General features: G+C 30.6%; 2 protein-coding genes, 1 long non-coding RNA gene and 1 pseudogene across 4 annotated transcripts; 2 read left to right on the forward strand and 2 right to left on the reverse strand.

Moving 5' to 3' along the window:
* Positions 1-3,662: 3,662 nt before the first annotated feature.
* Positions 3,663-4,751, forward strand: LOC114392674 (calmodulin-like protein 3). The gene has a single exon (XM_028353884.1). It carries the CDS (start codon positions 3,785-3,787, stop codon positions 4,472-4,474), a length of 690 nt encoding a protein of 229 aa, XP_028209685.1. The 5' UTR covers positions 3,663-3,784; the 3' UTR covers positions 4,475-4,751.
* A 1,923-nt stretch (positions 4,752-6,674) lies between these two features.
* LOC114392372 lies at positions 6,675-8,887 on the reverse strand (annotated as a pseudogene).
* A 7,559-nt stretch (positions 8,888-16,446) lies between these two features.
* On the forward strand, positions 16,447-20,479 carry LOC114394114 (probable serine/threonine-protein kinase PIX7). Of its 2 annotated transcripts, none has more exons than XM_028355689.1 (6): positions 16,447-16,836; positions 17,498-17,817; positions 17,924-18,059; positions 18,768-18,901; positions 18,983-19,106; positions 19,654-20,479. In XM_028355689.1, exons 1-6 carry the CDS (start codon positions 16,677-16,679, stop codon positions 20,100-20,102), a joined length of 1,323 nt encoding a protein of 440 aa, XP_028211490.1. In that variant the 5' UTR covers positions 16,447-16,676; the 3' UTR covers positions 20,103-20,479. The 2 variants fall into 2 exon arrangements, with proteins under 2 accessions (XP_028211490.1, XP_028211491.1); XM_028355690.1 differs by having other exon boundaries at positions 16,447-16,761.
* A 982-nt stretch (positions 20,480-21,461) lies between these two features.
* On the reverse strand, positions 21,462-22,528 carry LOC114394115. The gene is made up of 2 exons (XR_003662644.1): positions 21,915-22,528; positions 21,462-21,836 (listed from the first exon to the last, which is right to left on the reverse strand). It is a non-coding gene; the product is annotated as an uncharacterized LOC114394115 (long non-coding RNA).
* Positions 22,529-24,661: the final 2,133 nt, after the last annotated feature.

A 24,661-nucleotide genomic window follows, 5' to 3' on the forward strand; every position in this document is an offset into this window, starting at 1 on the left:
TCTTCTGTTTTCTTTCTTCTTCTTTCATTTTCACTTCTCTCTGGCTTCAATCTCTATTGTTTTCCAAAAATAAAAATCACAATTTTCGCTGTGCAAAATTATAAATAATATTCTAGTGGGATGCTTTTATTTTGGATTTAACAATTCGATACATCCAAAAGTTGATAGTGATACTTATAAACTGAAATCTCTCTTCCAATTTTTTTTCATCCCAGTCAATTGTGGTAAATTTAGTAAGTAGCCTTGGTGCCAATTTTTAGGCTTAAACTAAAAGAATTAAAATGAAGACTAAGGCAGAACTCAGGCGCGTGATGGATGAAAATTTCTCTCAGGAGCCAGGAGGTTAGGCATCAAAATAGATGATCCACTCGTTGTCTCATGCAAATTGCAATTGAATGGCCCAACTAAAGTCCTAATATTTTTGGGCTTTCTAAAAGATTAATTTCGAATAACATTTCTAAGATCAAACCAGTATAATATTTAATTCATGAATTCCTGGCCCGGGTTGATGTTATTTTAAGGTAAATTATTAAATTATTATTTAAATAAGAAATAAATTCTATCATTTCGAAATAACACAGAAAAGAAGTAACACATACAACTTTAAAACGTTGAACTATTTTAATTATAGTTATCTCTTTATTATTTTGATTCCTTTTTTCTATACCAATACTGATGTGTTTTTAATCATAAAAAAGGGATAAACTATGGATTAATTTTTGTCTACTAATTAGCGTAAAAAGTTTTAAAAGTATCACTCACCATGTTCTTTTTTTAGAGGAATTTCTCACAGTAATATTTTTATCATTTGTCAAAAGATAATGGAATAATATTGTAAATAATTTAAATTAATCGTGAACCAAGGCTAAAATTTACAATTTTTTATGCTCATAATTGAATTTTTTGAACAAAATTAAATAATTTTTAATAAAATAATTAATAGTAACAAATTTTAATGATAAATTTTAAAAATTAATGTACCATTTTTTTTTATGAGGGATTGGACACAAAATGCATCAGGAGTCGTCGAGGCCTAAGTATTTTATTTTTGGTCCGTCCATTGGACCTAAATAAATGGCCAAGTTAAATGCCGTAGCCCATAAGAGGCTTCACTGGCTTGGAGCCCATAAAATCTACAGGTCATGCCCAAACAATGAAAAGCAAAATAACAGAAGTGAAGAATTAAAGAAAAAATGCAACAAAAACAGCAGCATTATTTTATTTTGGATGACATTAAGAAAATAATTAATTTAATTTTTGTGAAAAAAAATTATAATACATGATATATTCACAATTTATTAATAAATTTACTTTTAGTAATTTAAATTATATATTTAATAACTGAGAGTGAATTATTATTATTAAACTACTCAGACTTTTCACTACTAACTAAATTACTCAGAGCTATGAAGAATTTATGTAGTTTCAAGTAATTTTTCATTAAATGGAAGCATCGTTGTTTCCTTTCTCACCATTTTCTTTTAAGAGACCATTTCTTTAGTCTCTTCTGTTCGATTTTTCACAGGAAAACGTGCAATCACATTCATCGCGTTAAGACTGAAACCTCCACAGCTCCATCGACAGTTACCGGAGATGAAATCCACTGCGAGCACCAAATTAACTAGAATGAATGATGCAAATTATTAGTGATAACTTTGCTTGCATTGATAATTAATTAAAGCTAAAACAAACAAAAGTCAGAGGTGCTAGCTAGTGTGCTACCATGTTGTTCACTTTTAAAGAGTCAATTTTAATTGCTCTTAATATGACGACTAATTGGTATATGAGTTCATGCTATGGAGGAGTTTGGAAACAACCAACCTCTTCAATAACTCTATCCTGTGAATGGAACTCTATTATTTCAATTTTTCTAATCCACTCCAATTTCGAGAATAAAAATTAGGATTTAAAATGATAAAGAATGGTTCCTTTTGTATTTCATTTCACTTTTGTATTTTTAAAAGAAAGAAATTTAGATCAAAATCTTTTATATTTTAATTTTATTATTTAAATATCAAATAACTGATACTGCATGTGATACCATATGTAATTGTTTTTATTTTTATTTTTTTATATACATTCCTATTAAAAATGCTTCCAAAAAATTAAAGGAGACAACTTTTGTTAATTTGTCCTATTTTGTTAAACACAAAATATTTGCCTCTGTATTAAAGTTATCTACATCACCTGTCACGCGGGACAAGTATATCTACAACTTTGGGTAAGGTAGTGAATCAAATTCCTTAGGTAATTATCTGTTTAAAAAATCAATCTGACCCCAAACACGCTTAACTTGTGTGAGTATATATATAGAATATAGTTGTTACCAATTTTCTTTGTTACCCATTTTCTTTAATCGTGAAACATATTTCTAACATGCATGTAAGAATATATACGAACAATTAATTAATTTTTTTCTCGTACAGTTATGCGTTTCTCTAATTTAAAAGACCAATTGGGATACCAATAATTCAGAAATGTTTTTTTTTAAAAGGAAAATAATTCAGAAATGTTAACATATTGAAAAAGTAAATGCAAGCTCTGGGAAATTCCGGTTGTATAAGGAGGTGTGTGTTGTGAAACCATGATTGGAGTGAGTGTGTGGAGAAGCAGAAAGATCAATAAATCGATTCTCTTATTCTATCACATGACTGGGTGGGAGAAAGTAGACATCATTTCCTTATTACATGAGAGCACTTGTGGCAACTGTTTGTGCACACATCTTATTACACTCACTACTGAATGGATAACTTAATGAAAAAGCAACGAAGACCATGACTTTAATTAGCTTCTGATTTGGAAAAGAATGACACTTGAATTGAATTTCACTTTGGAAAGGAAGACCATCTGATGTTATGACGTTGCTATATATTTAAAATGTTCTTAATTAGGGTGTGAGCCCGTTAGTTCAGCAAATAAAATGTTAATTATGTGTTATAATGTATATGTTTATTAAATCTTAATTACTGTTATACTCCTATATAAGTAAAATTGTTTTGTGGGATCAAAAAGAGAATCATTACCTAAACTACTTAACTTCTTTTGCACTTTAAAAATTGAAATATCTTTTTCTTTATAGTCCCACAGGTATTTTTTATTGAATGAAATCTAGACTGAAAATTACTCTTTTGATTAAACTAGTGTATATTTCGCATTAACAATATAGTGGCAAAAATATTTCTGATCCAGTCATAGAATTCTTATTAGAGATAATGTTTTTTTAATAATCTAATGTAATTATATATATAATTTGAACTTAATATTACTATTTAAATAAAAATAATCTATATGGTGAAATTTTTTAGTCTTTATAATATTACCCCTTTTTTTTAAGAGATTTACAATATTGATCAGGTCACTTTAAATTCCAACTTTCACAAAATTGTGATATTTTTGTTAAATTATAAAATTATCATTTTAATCCTTAATTTTATAAAATGATAATTAATAATATTTTTGAATGTAAGAAATCAAGCAATAATATTTTATAAAATCAATGCTAATTAATTAGCTTGATACTTATAAAAGAGAAAGAAAATGTGAAATAAAATTGCTGATCTGATACTCTATCAATATAACTCAAGTTGAGAACAAGTTTGTGGTGGTTTTTTGTTTTTATTTTCTATAACAAACAAAACCATTAAAAGCAGACAAAGTTTCTATGCTCTCTGGCTCCTAGGTTCTAATAACAAGGTTACTTGCTCCTAGCTCTTCCTGGTTCTCTTCTTCCTTATCCCTTAATATACCCTCTCTGTCGTTTGCAATATCGAATCCAACAAAATACATGGATCTATCTACACTGTTGCTAGCTGTTCTCTTCATCGCAGGCCTCATTAATATTTTCTTTTACGTACCCACCACCAAGATTGGTGCGTGGCTTCAAACTTTCTTATTCCCCAACAACAATGCTTGCAACAAAACCAAAACCAACTTAGTTCCTTCTTCCTCTTCTTCACCAACGACCAAGGTGGAGAGTACTGGTTCCCAAAAGAAGAAGGAGGAGCTTAGAAAAGTGTTCTCCACTTTCGACAAAAACGGCGACGGATTCATAACGAAGCAGGAGCTGAGGGAGTCCCTGAGGAACATCAGAATCTTCATGACAGAACAAGAGGTCGATGATATTGTTGTCAAGTACGATTCCAACGGGGACGGGTTGATCGATTTTGAAGAGTTTTGCTTGTTGACTAGTGAGTGTGTAGGAGTGGATCATGAGAAAGAGGGTGATGGTGTTATTGAAAATGAAGAGGTTGATTTGAAGGAGGCTTTTGATGTGTTTGATAAAGATAATGATGGGCTTATTTCGGTGGAGGAGTTGGCTTTGGTGCTTACTTCGTTGGGACTAAGGGAAGGGAGAAAGATTGAAGAGTGCAAAGAGATGATTAAGAAGGTTGATATGGATGGAGATGGCATGGTCAATTTTAACGAGTTCAAGAGAATGATGATGAATGGAGGAAAGTTTTTCTTTAACGCATAATCCACTACAGGTTCTCTTCAATTTCTTCTTCAATTCAGATCCGCCATCACTATTAACACCGAAAATTCATCACTCACTTGAAATTGTGTGTGTGTATATGAATATGATGCCCACATCATAATCATGTATACGTTTTACATGGAATGAAATACTGTTATGAATTCTGATTTAGTAAGTGTAGATTCTTAGTTAATTTTCCATGTTTCTCTGTAACATATGGCTATTGTTGTGATCCATTAATTCTTTGTCTTTTTGGCAAGGAATTTATTTTCTTTAATTTGTGTCTGTGTATATATATATATATATACTTGCACCAATAACTATACAACAACTCCGCCTACAGTTGCGCTTTGCAGCACAAGAAAGTCTTGAATTTCCAGCCTGTTCTCTTTTCTCCATGAAATTGGGAAAAGTAAATTATGGATGTATGCACTTTTATTTTATATAACAATGATGTTGCTTATGCTGCCTCATAGGACGAAACTTACGAAGTTAATTATGAAGATTAATTTCCACGAGGGAGACTATTTTAAGCGAAAACTAAAAGCTAGCTAATGTCATTGGATTCTGAAATCCAATCAAGAAAAATATTACTTCTTTCAACTCTTCAAGATCACCCTCAACGATGGATGTGGATGTCTTCCGATATCCTAATTTCTAATGATATTCACCATATATAGCTAATTACTAATTTAATTTGGTAGAACTTGTAAATCCTTTGTTTGTTTCAACTTTCAAATAAGCCTGCTACGTTTTCTATTTAATCATGCTTTAAGTCTATCTCTTTTTAAAATATTTTCCCATTTTTGAAATGATATTATGTTGTTGTTAATAGCGTTTTGATCACAGCTAAACTATAAAGTTTTAAATCAGTACTTTAATTATTTCAATAATCGGCCTGATTTTAAAGTTGTTTTAAACATTACGTAAAATATGCTTTATAATTTAATTTAGTTTAATTCAAGAAATACACCTTACAAGATAAAATATGATTTTAATCATTAACTAATAACTTTACGGTTAATTTTATTTTATAGTTTGTTAGAACATCTAAAATGCATAATTATTTAGATGAATTATTTATCATAATTTTGTGGAACCTTATATACTCTACATGAAATTCACTTCAATATTAAAATTATTGAAATGAGTGATTAACTTAATTATATGAATCCTATAATGGTTGAAAAATATTCTATTTATAATATAAATTTGTTAAACAATGTCACGTCATCTACTCTAATGAAAAAAATGTTAAACAACAAGATTGTTTTGAGTTAAGCAATTCATATAAACACTCCTATGAGTCAATATAATTGATCTAATCTCAATCATTTATTTTTTTAATATCATTGATAATTATGCTTTATTTTTTAAAGTATAACATTCACGTAATGTGTGGGGTTGCTTGTTTGTTTTTCCAGCTCTTCAAAGTGCATCTAGGAAAAGTATAATGTATTAATAAAGAATCACGCTTGTTTTTTACATGCTGCATTATAAATAATATTTTCTTTTATTATTATGTTTTGTAGAAACAAAACAAGACAAATTTGTTTGCTAATTTAATTGACCCTAATAGACTTTGAATTCTTACTAAACAAATATTCCGGCAGACTTCAACACTAAAATAACATATAACTCCTTGACCCATGGACTATAACAGGTAAGTGGACGAATGCAACATGAATGTAATTTATTTTTTTTCTCAAATATGATATTAATACTAAGTTATCTCATAATAATAATAATAAATCTTTATGAAAAATCATAAATACATATAAAATAAATATTTATCTCCCAATATATTTCATACCTAATAATCAATCAAAATTTGAGTTCTGAACTGTTTAATTAAAAGACACAACCGTTATCATTTGTTTGAATTGCTATTGGTATGGACGAATGTAATATACTTCATAACACATTTTTTTCATGACACTATTATATTATCCATAGGGATCCACTTATTTGGGGTCATGAGGTTAGACTCACTCCCTGGTCATTAGTCACATTCTCAATTTATTATTGTATTTGAATTTGAATTAATAATAAAGAGTATGTTTAGAGTAATAAAAAAAAGTATTTCATTTTTTTACCTTTTCATTTAACTTTTTTTTTTTTTTACCTTTTTCTCACAGCAGTTTGGCTCCCGTATAGTAAAAGTCATGCAATATTTAATGCGATTAATGATTTATCAATCTATATAAATAAATAATCATATTTATATGAGCTAATAAATAACTTACCTTTCTATATAAAAAAAAAAAAGTTTACACAATACTACAAGATTTTACTACAGAAGAATCCATACTCACAGACTATCTAAGCACCCAATTTTTATTAGAGTCCAAACCCACCATCTTACATAAGGGCAACTCATCATGGAATGGCTGCAAAAATGACAGATTCACTCTTCGCATCAGGTGGCAACTCTTCTGTCTCAGCACAAACATGATCGATCGTTACGCATTTGAGTTGCTAGAAGCTTGTCAAAAACGATGGTGGCAGCAGAAAACAACAGTAATAGACAGTTAGACAAAATCCCAGATCATCCAGGGGCTTACATGAGGCATGCCAAATAAAATTTCTAACACATCCAAAATATTTATCACATGGGTATCTACATCAAAAGAGCTAATAATCTATGGGTAGGACCGATTTTTTTGCCACATCCACGCATCATAAAATAGTATAAATCTTCACTATCCACCATTAATAAAAAATGTGGAGTAGTATAAATTCATTACCTCGTTTCTTTTCTTTGATCATGATTATTTAAACTACAGAAACAGCCATGTTACCTAGAAAACATCTGGATGAAAACGGCCAGGAATGGAACTGCTTTGTTCAGCCTGCTTTAGGTGCATTGTCAATGCATAATTGTTTACCTCTAAAGCTCTTACCTGTTCCTGGTACTGCGACACTAATTGCTTCAAATGCTTCAACTCTTGATTTCTGTCTTCATATTCTTTCTGGCGTTCGTGCTGAATACAGATAGCGCACTTCAGAATCACGTTTTCTTGAACAAGGGCCTCCACTTGTTCCTTCAGCACCTTATTTTCCTGAATTCAGTAAACCAAACAATGAGTACAAATATTTTGCTTGGTATTAAAAGGAAATGAAAGCACATATTAATTTGCTTGGTATTTGGGTTGACAATGACAATGCTGAGAAACATAAATACATAATAAATAACCTGGTGGATGTTTCGCTCTGTTTCAGCACTTGCTCTTGCGCAAATGGACTTCTCCAACGCCTCTAGCATTCTTGAAGCTCGAGATTTGGCATCATCCATGCTTGAAGCATTCATCATTTAATTAACAAAAAGCTCTACCCATTCGGCACCGTTTGTAGGATAATTTAGTCCAGCTACTGGATCATCAGAACCTGCAACTTCTGCATCACATTTTGCTTCACCTACAACAAACAAAAAAAAACACTTATTCCCATCAATACCCCAAAATTTCAGTGGTATATATAAATTCAAACAAATTACATATTTCTTATCCACATTATTTATACTTTCCAGAATAAACACTCAATTTTATCTCTAAAGTATTATCCTCTTTCCTTAATTATATTTGAGTAAAAGAAATTATATAAGTAATCTTCAAAATTAGTAAAATATATCATGCAAAGTAGTCTCTATTGAAAAAATCTTCAAATTGGTTCTAAACGATAGTAAAATATATCAGTTTAAGGACTAACCGATGGATATTTAATACTTGATAGATTACTCATATTAGTCATATAATTGTATTACTTTATATTTAGGAGTGAGGGTAATAATTGAGAGACCAAAATTAGTAATTTACTCCAGATTTCTAATAGTGAGTGGCAGCACTAGTAGGGTGTTGTTAGATATCTCACATCGATCAAAATTCAAAACAGTGTATATAAGTGACTTGACAAATTAGTGCATGTATGGATATCAATTGGGAGAGCTTAAAACTCTTAAAATCGTCGTTATCCATTTTCTAGCTTGGGATTCCCAAGTGCATGTTCTGAACTTAGGTTTTAGAATTGAATGAGGCAAAAATTCAAATATGAAGAAGCTTGAAGAGGTGACAAACCTTGGAATTGAGGAGGAGCAGTGTCAGATGCGATGAGAGTAGAATCAAGAGAAGGAGGTGGTGGTGCTCCTCCTAAGCGTAACTGGTTTAAGCTTCTGATAGCGGAGTCGATGTCGTTGCCGCAATCTTGGAGAACTTTCTCGAGGAGATGGTGGAGGAGAGAGGCGAACGGGAGAAGAGGAAGAGGAACAACGGATCCTCTGCTCACTCCGATTAACAACAACGCCATGATTGGATAAGGGATCCGAAGCAAGCACCTCCGTCATTTTTTTCTACTACCGTGCAATGCCGCTTCAACTAGAAACTTGTACTTAATAAGAAAAAGGGGTGCTAGTAATTACTACTACTCCCTCGAGTCTCAAATCTCAAATATTTATGAAGATTTTTTTTTTTCACTTAAGAAAATTAGTTAATTGTAACAAAATTAATTTTATTCTAACGAACTGGAGTGTCATGAAAATACAATCTATACCCAATCCAAATCTAATTAAACGAATTGAATTTAAAATTAAAATCTACTTATAACATCTCTAATAAGATTTTTCAACTTGCTTTTACATTAAATCTATCATTATTTTTATTTAAGAGTTTTTTATGATACAGTTAGGTTGCAGGAGAAGAACTCCTCTCTATAAAAGAAATAGTTTTTTTATGTGTAAGTAAAATTCAACAATTTAAATTACGTTTTATTACTGAAGTTGACAAAAGTTTTTGTATGATATGTGACATTATAAGATCAACAAAAAATATCTATGAATTATTCCATTAAAGATATTCTTAGATAAAAGTGGTTTGAATATTTTTGAAATCCGTTTAAAATGGTTTTAAAACTGATTTATAGTTTAAAATTATTTTGGTTTTCAATCTACTTTTAAATCATAAATCAATTTAGACCTATTTTAGCTAGGGTTGTTTTTAGTTTACTTTTGTCATAATTAAATTTGGTCAACTTTGCCTAGAATTATTTTTTGTCAACGTTGAACAGGATTATTTTCGATCAAGGCTAAAATTATTTTTTGGTTGAGGTCGATTATAATTTTTTAATCGATCGGCGTCGAACACGACTGTTTTTTTACTGACATAAATTAAGTTTTTTCAATCGACATTAATTAGAATTATTTTTTTAATGAACGTTGCCTAGATTTTTTTTTACTCATGTTGATTAAAGTTTTTTTTTATCGATGTCCATTGAAAATATAATCCCAACAAACATAATTAAAACTAACACATCAATTAAAATATGATATGTATGTATAAATATATATGTTTCAAGCATAATTCTATAACCTTACACATATTAATATGTACATATAGATATGTATAGATCTGTATAGCCGAAAGAATCATTTTAGGATTTCAATAAAACTCGTTATTAGAAATAAAAATAAGTCATTGGAATCAAAAGGAAATTTATAAAAGATATTTTAGAAATAATAACATTAATAAGATAAAGTTAATTATTTTTTTATATTTGAAACTAAAAAATAAATATTTTTCTTTTCTTATATTTGTACTATTAAGACACACTTTTTTTATTATTGGTTATAATTTACTAATAAAAAAGAAACTCGTTTTCAATAAATAATAATACAGTACTTATAAAATTTTGGGATTTCATAAGAGCGTCATGTTAGTATTTCATAATTATTAAACATATCTTATGTTTTTACTAAACATTTTTTTTTTGAAGATATCATATTTTAAATAATTTGAATATTAGAAAATATCAAATATTTTTAATGTAATCAATATTCTTTTAATACCTTTCTTTTATTATGTATTCACAGACAAGTATTTTTTTTTTTTAGTTTTGTGCCACTTCATCGTTTCATACTAAAATTGCAATCTGAATCTTATTTTCAATTTCGCCCATTCTTTGTCGAAATATAAACTTTCTTATTTCTTAGCTTAACCATTTTTGTCTGTCAAAAGAACATATCTTAACCATTTTTGTTTTATTGTAAGGTTGGTAACTTGTTTTATCTCTGTAGTCCTCTGTAGTCTGTTAGGCCGAAGAAAGAGTGAGATTTTTTTTATATATACATAAAAAAGGATAGAGGATTTTTTTGCAAAAATATTTTATTAGGGAATTTAAGAACTTTTCTTTTTTCACAGAACGTTACTTTTTTCTATTATGCCTCGTATTCTTAACAGTTAAATTGATAATATAAAATATTTACAGCATGTTTTCCTTAAATTTTTTACAGAAATGTTTGACTTAACTTATTTTTTTAAAAAAATAGTTATGTTTTTTTTAATATAACTCATTCTCAAACAGATGTCTAACGATATATTTCTACTTTTTCATGTCAACGCTATTTTTCGATGGTGGACATGTCTCAAATTCTTTTTTGGAGATCATTAAAATTAGGATTCAATTGATTTATTTTATTTTAAAACTATTTAACAGAAGTAAAATGAACAATATATATTATTGAATTTAAATTATTCATCAGTACCAATTTAGATATTGATTTTCCATCTGTGACAAATTTTATCTCGTAGATACTCACTCATAGGTATGGATTTTTTTGACATGATACAAAATATTTGTGCTTTTAGTTTAGAGTGTGTTTGGAAACACGTTCAAACCATCTTCAATGAAAAAAATGGCTTTCATATGTTTATATTGAAGAGAGTGTGTTCCCATTAATATATAATTTGAGTGACTTTCATGAAGATGAAATGATTGTGATACTAATTGAAGAGTTATTGTAGTTCATTATTGTTCAAGTTCTTTTCAATGATGAGTGACATGATTTGAGGAATTATCGAGTCTAATGATTATGACTGAGGTCCTTGTGAATAGAAGAGTATGCAATCCGACAAACTTTGAGCACCAGAAGATGATGAAGCTTCTTAATTAGAAGACTACACAACCTTGCAAGTCGCGAGTGTTGAAGAGACTTGATGAAGTCGGTCAAGGTATCATCATTTATGATATTCATTTAGTAATTTTTCTTTTTAAGTTTATACATTGGAAGAGTAGTTAAATTGTAAAAAAAAAAACGTAATGTGTAATGATAGAATTCATTTAAAATTTTAAAATTGAAAATATTGAATTAGAGATGATCTGATACTAATTTATTAGGCAATCCCATACCTAGTTTGCGTGTGTTGGCTAGAAGTGCCCGAATTGAATTGCCAGTTTGCCAAAGGTACTTTTTGATGTGCCGACGATAGTGGGAACCTACAAAGTACAAACATTAACCTCTTACATCTGTTGAGTAATTTATTAGATAGTAACTTAGAAGAAAAAGAACACGAATTTTGGTCCATTAAGTTGTTCTATTACGAGAATCTTCACCTTTCTCTTCAGCAAATCTTACTCCAGATCTCATTTCCCAACATAAACCGTTTACATTTGCATTCTACTTTACCTCAAGACATGATAAAAAAAAAATCACAAGAATAACAGGCTCATTTAAAACAATTGGTCGATCTTATTTACTATAACTGAGAAAATGCTTTACCATTTTTTTCTTCGAGATATTTATAGCTTCATGCTTGTTCTTTTCTTAAGTTTTTACACAATAAAATGCTAGCTGCGGGTGTGGCAAATTTCAGTTTAAAAAAATAAAAATAAAATTGCTTAGAGAAAAGACTGCATAAAGAGTAATTAGTCAGCTTTTTCAACAAAACTTATTTACAGATAAATTCAATAAATATTTGATACTTATAATATGGTAAATAAAAAAATCCGCCAGTAGAATTGATATTGCAGCTGAACTTAAATTAGCATTTAAAGATTTGGTGTTGGTCCTGGCTTAGGCTTAGGAACAATGGTCGGAAAAGTTGAGAAGCATGAAGCATCTGGACACAAATGACATATTCTTTTAAGATATCTTATCATCTATGTATGTGCCTTTACTACCAATGGCGCCCATCTATTGCGTGCTTCCCTGACACTATTGCTTGATTGCATGATGTTGATGCTTGACTGGACGGAAGTCACGGAACCATGTTACCTCAAGTTCTTCACCGTCTTTGCAATACTTTCATAAGCACACAATAAATTACTCATTTTTATTATACCTTTATGTATTTGATTGTGAATCCAATGAGATGTCAAGCTAATAGTATGTATTGTGTAGGGATTTTTGGGCCCTAGATAATAATGTCTCAATAGCTGTGGAGCTTTTTAATCAGCAAAAGTTGACTTAAGGCTAAAGTTATATTTAACAAAAATATGAGTTGGAATCTGAATATTAACCAAAGAATCTTGTTGATAGGTAGTTTATAAATATTTTTGTAGGTATTTTTTAAGTCATGAAGTCAGTTCTAATTTTAATAAGTGATCGAGATTTAATTTATTTAAACTTTTAATAGAAAAAAAAACACGGTGTGACATATTGTGTTACATTAATATTTATGAAAAAAATATAGTTCTGATGGATTTTTTTTTTCTTTCATGCCAATTTTGGCTTGATAACTTTATCCCTCCAACAACAGGAATTGTTGTTTGCCCATATGATGGCCTTCAGTGCCATACACTAGTCACTATTCCAAAACCCTCCTCCCCTCATCCTGTGTGTCTCTTCTATGTGTTAGTGAGTATATGGTGGGGGCCAAAGATTAGGACCCACAAACTTAGTGGGGGCAATTGGCATCACTCCTCTCCAACAAGGTTTCTCAAGTTGCAAGCACAGTGTAGAAAAAAAAGAAAAAAGAATAGGATCTCAAATTGCTTTTCATCGCCCCAAGCATCATAGAATACAATTTTGTTTATAGTTGGTTGATGAAATGACCTCTCACCAAGCAACCTCTCCCTCCCTCTCCCCCACTCACTCTTTCTTTCTTTCCCTTCTCCCTTAAATATGCCTCTTCAAGAGAAATCCACCGATGCTAGACCCATTGCTCATGCATCCATGTAGGAATCTATCCCACCCCAATGCCTAGAGAGAGAGAGAGAGAGTGATGGGGTTGCACTCAAATATGCTCTTGACCATCTTTCTATTAGTTTTGACCAAACAATTATAAGACTCTAAATTGTTTAATAAGTGTAACTTAATTGACGCCTAATTATAAGAGCTTTTGGTGGCGATGGCTTACATATCGCAAACTCTTTTTTGCGGATCTTTTGTGCCAATATGCTGCTTACACAACCATATAACATTAATCTTTCCGCAGATGAAGAGGAGGAAAGTCAAAGCAATGTAGAGAAGTCCCCTATGTTAAATAACCAATGTCCAATAAGGAGTTGTATGTTATATTGCAAGCCACAATAATGTGCCTATCCTTGTCTTTTATGGGATTTTTTTTTTTTCATTTTGAATCGTTGAATTTTTGCCCCGAGGTGAATAATAATAATAATAATAATAATAATAATAATAATAATAATAATAATCCCATTTAGTTTCCACATTATTATTTTTATCTATTTTACCCACAATAGTTACACATACACTCAACTGTTTACACATGACTAAAAGAAAAATAGTTAACAATTATATATATATGTACGATTTAAAAATAAAATAATATATATATGCATTTTAACTGTTATAAAATTAATTGCACATTTTAATTTCCTATTAATAATAAAAAATAATCCGTTTAGTTTTCATATTTTTTATTTTATTTTATTCTCAATAGTTGCACACAAAATTATGAAATCCGGTTGGGTTAGTGATCCAATTGAAGTAATGAGTTAGCAGTCTAACCAGTAGATCAGTAATTGACTCAGTTTGACTCGGTAAATATTAAAAAAATTAAAATTATACATATATCTATTATATATAAGTATATAATTAACATTATTTGACTAAGAAAAAATTCATTTATACTTCAAAATCCAAAATAACAATTAAAGTATTAAAGTTGATAACACAAGTTCACAAATGATAATTCAATAACACAATTACACAAGTCTCGAGTTTTTTTTAGCATTTTTTTTTGTTTTTTTACACGAAACGGGTTTTAAAAACTGGCTTAAGTCGCTATGTTTACCCCAAACCGGTCGTGTTTGGTCGGGTCTGATCGGATCATCCTGGATCAAATGTATGACCAGTCCACTAATCAAACCAGTCCGATTATGTTACTAGATCTCAGTTGAACCGGTTCGATCGTTAGAATCGGAGCAGATTTTTAATCTATGATTGCACATAAGTAAGATAATAATAAACAAACTACCTTAAATACAAAGTGGTACTAAAAGTGCATACATGTATTAAACAAACAAAAACTAAAACTGCCTTTATTATTCTCCTTTATTATTTTTATTTCCTTTCAATAAAAAATACAGGTAGAGAGTGTCTTTCTTCCCCTGACAAGAATAATAATAATCTGTAAGGATAATTGCTAAATACCCTAAACCCATTGTTTCAGTTTTACTACTTACCAACAATCAGCAAGAATCATGAATGAATCAATGATGAAACCAAACAACAAAAATCTATATACTCTGGTCATCAGAAACCCCAAACAATGTTCTGAAATGCGTTATATTCATTTTTTTATTTTATTTTATTCAATCTTTATTTTTTACAGCATTATTTTATTGAATCTTGTAAACGTCGTATCTAGATAATGGCTTTTGTAAAAAATTATTTTCTCTACCTTTTTAAGTTCATGTTTGAATGTTGCTTAAAAAACAAAAGTTTATGTTTGAATGTGAGTTGTGGAAATTTAAAGAATTCTATTCTCAAAATAATTTTTCTTTAAATTTTCAGTTTTGAAATTTAGAAATATATATTGAAATTTTCAAAAAACACATTTCCAATTTTTATCCAAATACAATTTAATTCGTATGATGGGAGATGTTACCTCCATGCTTGTTATACATTTGCTGAAGAGTAATGTTATTTTCATATTGATTTTTATCATAATTTTTATAATATGAAAAGGTAGAAAAAAATATGAAATAAGATAAATAATATGATAGAAAAAGATGCAAAAATAAATAGTATAAGAATCGCACTCTTTTGTGAATTGTTGCTTTTATGATACTGTCAAAGGTTTTATAATAACATCAAATACTTACAAAATCCACGAGAATTATATATATATATATATATACATATATTCCAATAAATTTTTGTATCAAATTTTATAAAAATGAATGACTAATAAGTATATAAAAATATTTAATAATTTTTTTATTAAATAACTAGTATTTTTACACACGTGATAAATATTTTTTAGATAATATAGTTTATTATGAATAAATATTTTATCAGATTTTATAAATATATTGTAATTAAATTTATAATAAATAAATATTTTTCAGTATATAAATTATATTTTATAATTATAATAAATCATTTAAATTGTAATTTAAATTTTCTTAAAAAACTAAATGGGCAGGCGACTAATAAAATGAAGTACACAAATAAAAAGGATAAAAGTAAGGTAGTTTAAGATGATTGTGTAAAATATTTTCGTTAGTTATAGAAAAAGAGTGTGAAATAGCCGTAGAATTGTCTATTTTACTCAAATTTTTTTCATTCCATGATAAATGTAGGTATAAATTAATTAAAAATTAAAAGACAAAAAGGGTATAATTGATAAAAGAATAATTAATGTGATTTTAAATTTTACAAATAATGTATAATACTTTTTTTTAAAAATTGACAATTAAAAAGAAACCGAGGTGATAAAATTTAAGCAAGTAGATAAATAGTAAAGAGCTAAATTGTTAAAAAAAATGATAAAGTAATAAATTAATAAATGCAAAAGTTAGAACCAAAGATAGACCGTAAAAAATGTCGAAATCATAATATTAAAGAAGAAACATAAAGTAAAATACTAGATGGTTTTTGTTACGAATAAAGGATTGATGAATGAATGGCGGTGAAAGGCATGAAGGAAGGAGGCACTCCCAAAAAAAAAATGATAAAACTTTGTTGGACATGAGGTTTTATGTTGTTATGTTTTGGTAATTTCAAGCAGCAGAAAGGTAAAAAAAAAATACAGAGAAAGAGAGTCCCACCCCCCACACAAAAGGTGGTGGGAAAAAAGTTCTTTTTGTACACACTGCGATGATGATGCCTGCAATCTCCAACACAAACACAAACACCATTTCTTCCTCTTCTCTCTCTCTCGTCACTCTCTCTTCTTCTTCTTCTTCTTCTTCTTTCTCAACCAGCCATGGTTGACTTGTTGTTCTTCTCACTCACTAGAAGGAGCCCATGAATATGAAAGTTGTTGTTGTGAGCATGGAGAACGAGAAGAAGAAGTGCGGTTGCTGGGCTGTCCTCAAACGCGGCGTTAGAGGTGCGTGCAAACCTTCTTCAGCTTCCAGAGACTCTCCTAACACTATCCCTCGTACTAGTCTCGTTTATGATGCAGGTACATATACCCTCTGTTTCCACGATGGAAACAAAATTCACTCTGTTTTCTCTCCTCCTTCATTGTGAATCTAAAAAATAGCCTAGTGTCATGCCACCCTCTCTCAAATGCTCCATTTGAGTCTTTTCCCGCTATACGAGTCTTCTCTCTGTTTCTCCAGCTTCCTTCTGAATCCGCAATAAGTTTGCTGTGATTCTGGGTTTACTTCAAAATTAAAATCATGACGTTTTCTGGGGAACCTTTTTTTTTGAAAAAAAATGAACTTTTTGTGGCAGGCATTTTTATGGAGTTTAATTATGATGTGGGTAGTTAAAAAGATGGATATTTTTCAGCTTTCTCAGAACCCTTTTTCTCCATCTTCATGTTTCAGCACTTTAAGCATAGCTAACTTCATGATTCCTTTGAAGGAACGTGGGGTACAAAGAGGAAAACTAAACTAGTTCCTCTTGTAAAATTCTACTTTTCATTCCAAGGCATTTTCTGAAATTTGAAGTTTCAAAGATTTTGTAGCTGAAATCAAGGATTTTTGTGTTATGATGGTGCTTCCATTGGCATTGTCAGATCCAAAACCAAGCTAAATGCAATTATCATCTATTTTATTTATGGATTATAGCATTACTCTTTCAAAAAGGAAGCTTTCACATTCTTTGTATTGATGCAGCAACCGAGACAAGATACTTGAATGCTAGCAATAGAGAACTATGCCCTCCAAATGAAGCTCGATTATCTTCTGATAATCCTGATCCCCCATCTCAGGAGAATAAGGTTCCTTGCCAGCTCCTTCAATTTACATTTCAAGAACTAAAGGCTGCAACTGGGAATTTCAGACCCGATAGCATTCTTGGGGAGGGTGGCTTTGGTTATGTTTTCAAAGGTTGGATTGAGGAAGATGGAACGGCACCGGCGAAACCTGGGTCAGGGATTACAGTGGCTGTCAAAAGCTTGAAGCCAGATGGCCTTCAGGGCCATAGAGAATGGGTGGTTAGTAAAATATCTTCTGCTTTGGGTTAGTAGATTGGTGTTGTAAAGAGTTGTTTAGGATATGCTGGAGATTAGATTGTAACAACATGGCATTTTGTTGATGCAGGCTGAAGTTGACTTTCTTGGACAGCTTCACCATCCTAACCTTGTGAAACTTATTGGTTACTGCATTGAAGATGATCAGAGGCTTCTTGTTTACGAGTTTATGACCCGTGGAAGTCTAGAAAATCATCTATTCAGAAGTGAGTTTCTGCCTTGCCTTGCCTTTCTACATAGGAATTGTATGGATTGCTATATCTAGAGATTATACGGTAACAGTTTCTAGGTTTCTTGCACAAGTCATTTCCTGTTGCTAGAGTAATAAATAAAACCTATGAATTGTTTTGAAGTGATGTGGTTTGGTTAATCTGTGACTTTATGCAACATTGTAGAATACTTTCTTCACCAACATATATTTTGCATTTCTTTCCCCCTTTTAGGAATTTTATTGGAGCAATTAATTATGGCTTGTATCACAAGTGATTTTTTTTTATATAAAATTATAACTATCCAGCAAAATGTGATGTCATTTATCATAAAGTATTTCTTGAGTAGTAGCCAATGACTGTATAAAGTAAAAGAAGGAATTTATACACTCTATGGTTATTGGAAATAATCCGTAGAATTACCGCATAAAATATCAAAAATCCTATAAAATTTCAGTATGCTTTGAGAAATTTGCAGAATTTTTTTTTCTTCTTTTCATCAGTTCATACTCTTTCCTGAATGTTTTCTGTATCACCTAATAACTTTTACTTTTCACCCTTTATTTGGCATTCCCCCTCTCATTGCTTCCATATTCTTATTGATGATGATAGATCTGGAACACCTTACAACTACTATTTTCTGGTCTCTTTCCTCTTAATCATTGTATCTAACAATAAAAGTGCTGATTTTGCCTATATTTGAAGGAACTGTACCTCTTCCGTGGTCCAACAGGATTAAGATTGCCCTTGGTGCAGCAAAAGGATTGGCCTTCCTCCATAATGGTCCCGAACCAGTCATTTATAGAGATTTTAAAACATCTAACATCTTGCTTGATACGGTATGTGGTTACTGAAATAAGGTTTTGAGAAGCTTTTTTTGTTTTTTTGGATTACTTATTGACATGTAGTGTTTTTATTAGGAGTATAATGCGAAGCTTTCAGATTTTGGTCTTGCAAAAGCAGGGCCTCAAGGAGACAAAACACATGTTTCTACCAGGGTAGTTGGAACTTATGGTTATGCTGCTCCAGAATATGTCATGACAGGTAAGAATGTAGCAGTAGGTAGCTTGAAAGGACAAGAAAACTCTTTAGTATCCAATGCAGCACAAGAACTTCTGTAAATGTTGTGCTAATAGTTGTATCATGGAGTTCAATGTCTGCTACGAAGCGGCACATTATGTAAAGGCAGCACATGCCAATCATTCCAAAAGGCATTTGAATCATATGCTGAGCTGCAATGGATATCATGTCAAGATAATTGACTTGATGTGTTTATTTAGTTTGTTTCTCTGTTTGCATATCTCATTTTAACTTCAATACTCCCAACATTGGCAACACATATGTAATCTTTGAGATAAGTTGCTTACTAGTTATTAGTAAGCAAGAATAGTTAACTCTGATGATACCTTTTGACGTATTTCTAGTGTCTTGTACGAGTAAGAGCTTGCAAAGGGCATCAAAATGCTCAGACTTGTTAACATTCTGATGATTTCATCCCATGCTCATCTATCCAGGCACCACAATATGGTGTAGATGGCTTTCTAAGACCTATGAGAACTAACCAATTGTGTTTCTTGTTTTTTTTTACCAGGACACTTGACAGCTAAAAGTGATGTTTATAGCTTTGGAGTTGTGTTACTTGAGATATTAACAGGAAGAAGATCAATGGACAAGAAGCGCCCGAGTGGGGAACAAAATCTTGTTACATGGGCTAGGCCATACTTAGCTGACAAGCGAAAACTGTTCCAACTCGTGGATCCTCGCCTTGAACTAAATTATTCTCTAAAAGGAGTGCAGAAGATTTCCCAGTTAGCTTATAATTGCCTTACTAGAGACCCCAAATCCCGTCCTAACGTGGATGAAGTTGTGAAGGCTCTGACTCCATTGCAGGATCTTAATGACCTTGCAATCTTGTCTTATCACTCTCGCTTGTCTCAACAAGGTAGACGGAAGAAGAAAGATGGAACTCCACAGTTCACATACACACAATCCAAGAGCATGAGGGCTTCTCCCTTGAATACCGGCAAGCAGCGTCAATGATGGGAAGTGATCCTCTTCTCTATTGCTGGCTCAATCATTGATTGAAACCAAGGTTGGAATGCCTCCTATGTTGATGTTGTTGTTGTTGTTGTGTGGAGATGAACATTTCAAGCTTATATAATTTTTGGGTGTTTAAAATATGTCAGGGCCAGAACAATGAGGGAAGAGTGATGATGATACATTGATTTTATTTGGGCTCTTTTATTAGAGAGCTAACCATCATTATGGAAAGAAACTTGCCATTTGCATTTGCTATTGCTGTAATTGAGAATTCCCCTATATGTATATGAAAGGCCTCACATCTCAGAAAGTCTTTTGCAGTAAACCTCAATCAATTGCGTTTCAGTGGCAATAACATTTTGCTACTTTAGTTGCCAGATTTTTATGCTTTATTTAAAATATATTGAACCAAATCATACTTCTAGTGTACACAAAAATTTGCTTGCTACTATTAGTATTTTATATCTTCAACAACATTTTTAATCGTAATACGTATTATTTGTTAGGAAATTAAGGCCACTTAGCAAGATAATGTTAAGTTCCTCAATATCTTTTATTGTTTGCACACATATATCCGATCCTATATTCTAATTGGGTAATGTTAAAAATAACTATCCACCCGAATCAGTATATATACTTGATACTAACATAGAGGGCATATGTCTTTATGCATAGCATAATTGTCTGTGGACTGTATTCTGTTAATATCTGTCTTCCTTGATAATTTGAATTGGGAAAAGGAATCTGAATTTACTTCAATTTATTCGTTTATGTAATAAAGGTAGTCACAAAGTTTCCTTTTGATATCAAAGCAGCAATTATTTATGGAATCTGCTTATCGTCAGTAATTGAAACTTATGCCATTTCTAGCATCAATCATGCTGTAATCTTTCGTAAGCTCACACCATTCCTTTTCAAGATGCCTAGCATGAGAGAATAGGCTTCTGTTTTTTTTTTAATGGGAACATGATTAGGCTTTTTTCTTTTCATTGATTTGACATATTATAGATAAAAGTGTCCCGACCAAATTGAGATATTTTGATAGGCCATGTTGCCCCATCTCTATAGTTTTGTCACATGCAAGTCATCCATTGCTCAAATTAGAAAATCCAAGTTAAAATTTCGAGGCTTATTATTGAGGAATTCACCTTCGTAATGATATGGGATTTGAATATCTAATGCTAACCAGTAACCACACATTGCTAAACTTCTCATAGAACAAGTTACCTTTAAAGAACAATTTAGCCATTCAAACTTTGTACCAACAAAAAATTTCAATTTAACTAGAAGAGTGGTGATAGCAAGAATCAAACTTTTATTCTTGGCCCAAGAAGTTTTTGAAACACAATGCTCTTGCAATTTCAAGTTAAGTGCACACCCTTTTTAATCAAAATTTTTGGTTAATCAATATTTATACTCTACATAGTGTCCACCACAAAGTGGATCATGGAGATGTTTGTTTTTTGGTAAAAGAAATGGAGACATCTCTGTACTCCTCATGCGTACTTGGTAGCAAGATTCTTTCAGTTACAACATACAATATTTACCTCAGCAAGATTAGAAATCTGGGGCAGGACGCATGCTTGGTGAAAAACAGGTAAACATCCTCGTTAACTGGGGACAAATGAATAGTACAATGGCAACCCAGTCACTGTTCTGGGACCTGCCAAAAGTCTGTGTTATGTATCTTTATTATAGTTGTTAAAGCTACACTTACAAAGCCAATTCATTTCCCTGCAAGAAAGAAAACCCAAACCCAGTGAGTGAATACCATAACGTGAAAAGAAGCTAGAAAAGTAAAAGGAAGAAAACCAGCAATAATGCCTTCTCAGTGGTTACTTAGGTGGCGACGGAAACCTTTCTCTCCCCTTATTATACCAGCATGTGCATATCCAAGATACAAGAAGATTCAGTGGGCAATTATTTAACATGTTGGTACTCAAATCAGAAGTTGCTAGCCATGGCTTAAGACCAAAACACATGACCTAATCAATATCCCAACAGCATGCATATTGATATTATTATTATAATTCAAATATTGGACAAAATATCTTGCTTATATATTTGACCTTATCTTATCTTGTCACTATTAGGATAAAGCAAAATCCAATGTACGGTCCTTTTTTAACACCATATGGTCCTTCAGGGAAACAAAAAAATTAGGTATTAAATAAAAACAGTTAGCTAGGGGGGTTTGGACCTGGAAGCAGTGTGAGAGACCAAACCCAACACAGCAATCAAACACGCGATGGAAAAAGTGTAACATAATGATACCAGATTCCACCCCTTGCTTTTCTGAAACAATGAGCGTCTGGTTATATGGTTCAATGGACAAAACTCCTTATTTATTATTTATTATTACTGTTCTTTCTTTTTTTCCCCTTTAAGAAAAAAGTGTCAGAATAGTGCATCATTTCTCTGTTCTTGTAAGATAGTCCATATCCTCTAGTACGTACTACAGAGATGAAATACGGTACTAGTTTTTGAAAAAATAAAAGATCTATGTTGATTGATGTTTAGTTCCGGAAAGTTCATTGGAATCTTATCATTTTGAACTAAAATGATGCATGATTTAGACTTTCTGCAAGAACTTACAAAGTAAATTTCTACCCACACATATATTAATAATAATAATAATAAAAGAAATAAAAAATCAGATTTAATTAAAATTTTTTAAAATATATATAATTAAAAGTTCAATCATTTTAACTCGTCACTTAATAATCATATGACACTAAATTTTAATCTAAAATCTTGAGTATCAAGTTTATAGATCTATTCCTAGTGTTTAATTTTTTCACTTTTACTCGCTGAAATTTTTTATCTCACACTTATATTTCAATAAATATTATATTTCATAGAATATAAATTTTTTAAAATTTTCTCTTTAATAGTAATATAATTCTTAAAAACTTAAAGTACATTCTATACATATATGATTATTCACAACTCTTAAATTGCTTGTGTAAATAACTTTTCTGTCACGTCAATTATTCTGATGGCGAGTTGTTAGAATATATAAAATTAACAGTGGTTTTTAATTAACTTTAAAATCTCATTGGAGATGTAAATTCAAATCTTACAAAAATTAAGTACTTCAAAAACATTATTTAAAAAACATATTTTAAGAACTTACATTTTTTTGTTTTAAAACATAATTAATCTACAAGAAATTCTATGCTTCCCTAAAAAATTTAAGAGTTTGGTACTGTTAGAAACTCTTTAATTCTCCCTCGCTTTCTCTTGATGTACCCAAACTCATGTAACTACTAACTTAAAAATGATTATACCAAAACTCTTAAATTTATTCGATAACGTAACAATCTCTTTAATATCTACCATTTCAATTCTATAATGAACCAAAAAGAAAGTAGAAAAGTAAAAACATAACTAAATACTTTACCCATTATTTACTATATTTAACCTCTAATTATATTTTTTTTCTAGGTGAAAGATCGGGGTTGGGGCCCTCGAGAAACTATATTAAAAACCACGAGAAAAATGAACAGTAGCTACATCAACTAAAGTAGCCAGGTTTAAAAAAAAAAGGAACAAAATTAAAAACATGACCATGAATGTCAATATTGAGACCATGTTCCGATAGAAGGTCTGCTACTTGGTTTGTCATATTTAACTTCTAAATTGTAGTTTTAAAAAAGTAGCTAGCTAGCATATAAAAACAATAATAAACATAGACAAATTACCTCATAAGCAAAAACATGTCAGAGATTTTTTTTTAAAAAAAATTCAAAGTATAGTGGAATGGGGAAGCACCCTAATCCTATCAAACAGGACCTCAATGACATGTTGGCCTGTGAGTCCCACAAATAATTTTACTTATTAACGGTAAATTGTAACTACTCAATTAGTTCTTAAACACTAGAAAATCTCCCTTAAAAAGAGTTGTTTATCAATGGAGAAAAGTGGCTCTAGAATGATTTGAGTCCATACAAGGCCCATTAAGAAGCTTTTTAACTAAGTGACTCAATCAGCTATTATAGGAAATTTAAGGAGATGTTTGGTTTAACTGTTTTTTGTTTTCATTTTCACTTAAAACAGAAAAATGGTGATGAAAATGTGTTTGGTTGGATTTTTTAAAACATTTTCAGTGAAAATGAAAACAGAAAACAACCAGAAAATAAGAATAATAAAATTTCATTTTCAATATTGAAAATAGAAATCTCATTTTGGGTAAAATGAAAATACGATTATAAGGAATGTAATTTTAAACAAATCTAAAAATACAAAAAAGACAAGAAGTCAATATATCATAAATTTTCAGTGTTTTTATTTCTTAAAAAAATAAATCAAACCAAACATATTTTCATAATTCTAATATTTTAAAAATAAAAATAATTTTCAAAAAATGAAAATAAAAAATAAAAACAGAAAATAAAAATGCAACCTAAACATACCCTAACTTACCCAATATAACCACCTCAAATTGTGTATTTATACCGAGACTAAAACCATGTGTAAATTAAAAAATTCATTTTTGTTTGTACGAGTCTGATTAAAGAAGTAAAGATAGAGTGTATGCATATGATTAAATTCTGTTA

Source organism: Glycine soja, chromosome 17 (assembly GCF_004193775.1).
Source record: "Glycine soja cultivar W05 chromosome 17, ASM419377v2, whole genome shotgun sequence".
NCBI lineage: Eukaryota > Viridiplantae > Streptophyta > Magnoliopsida > Fabales > Fabaceae > Glycine > Glycine soja.

Excerpts from the sequence above, each read along its gene's own strand:
- LOC114392674 (XM_028353884.1), top strand. The coding sequence starts at position 3,785 with ATGGATCTATCTACACTGTTGCTAGCTGTTCTCTTCATCGCAGGCCTC.
- LOC114394114 (XM_028355689.1), top strand. The coding sequence starts at position 16,677 with ATGAATATGAAAGTTGTTGTTGTGAGCATGGAGAACGAGAAGAAGAAG. Across the intron at positions 18,060-18,767 it reads AGAAAATCATCTATTCAGAA|GAACTGTACCTCTTCCGTGG; the intron begins GTGAGTTTCTGC and ends CTATATTTGAAG. Across the intron at positions 19,107-19,653 it reads TCCAGAATATGTCATGACAG|GACACTTGACAGCTAAAAGT; the intron begins GTAAGAATGTAG and ends TTTTTTTACCAG.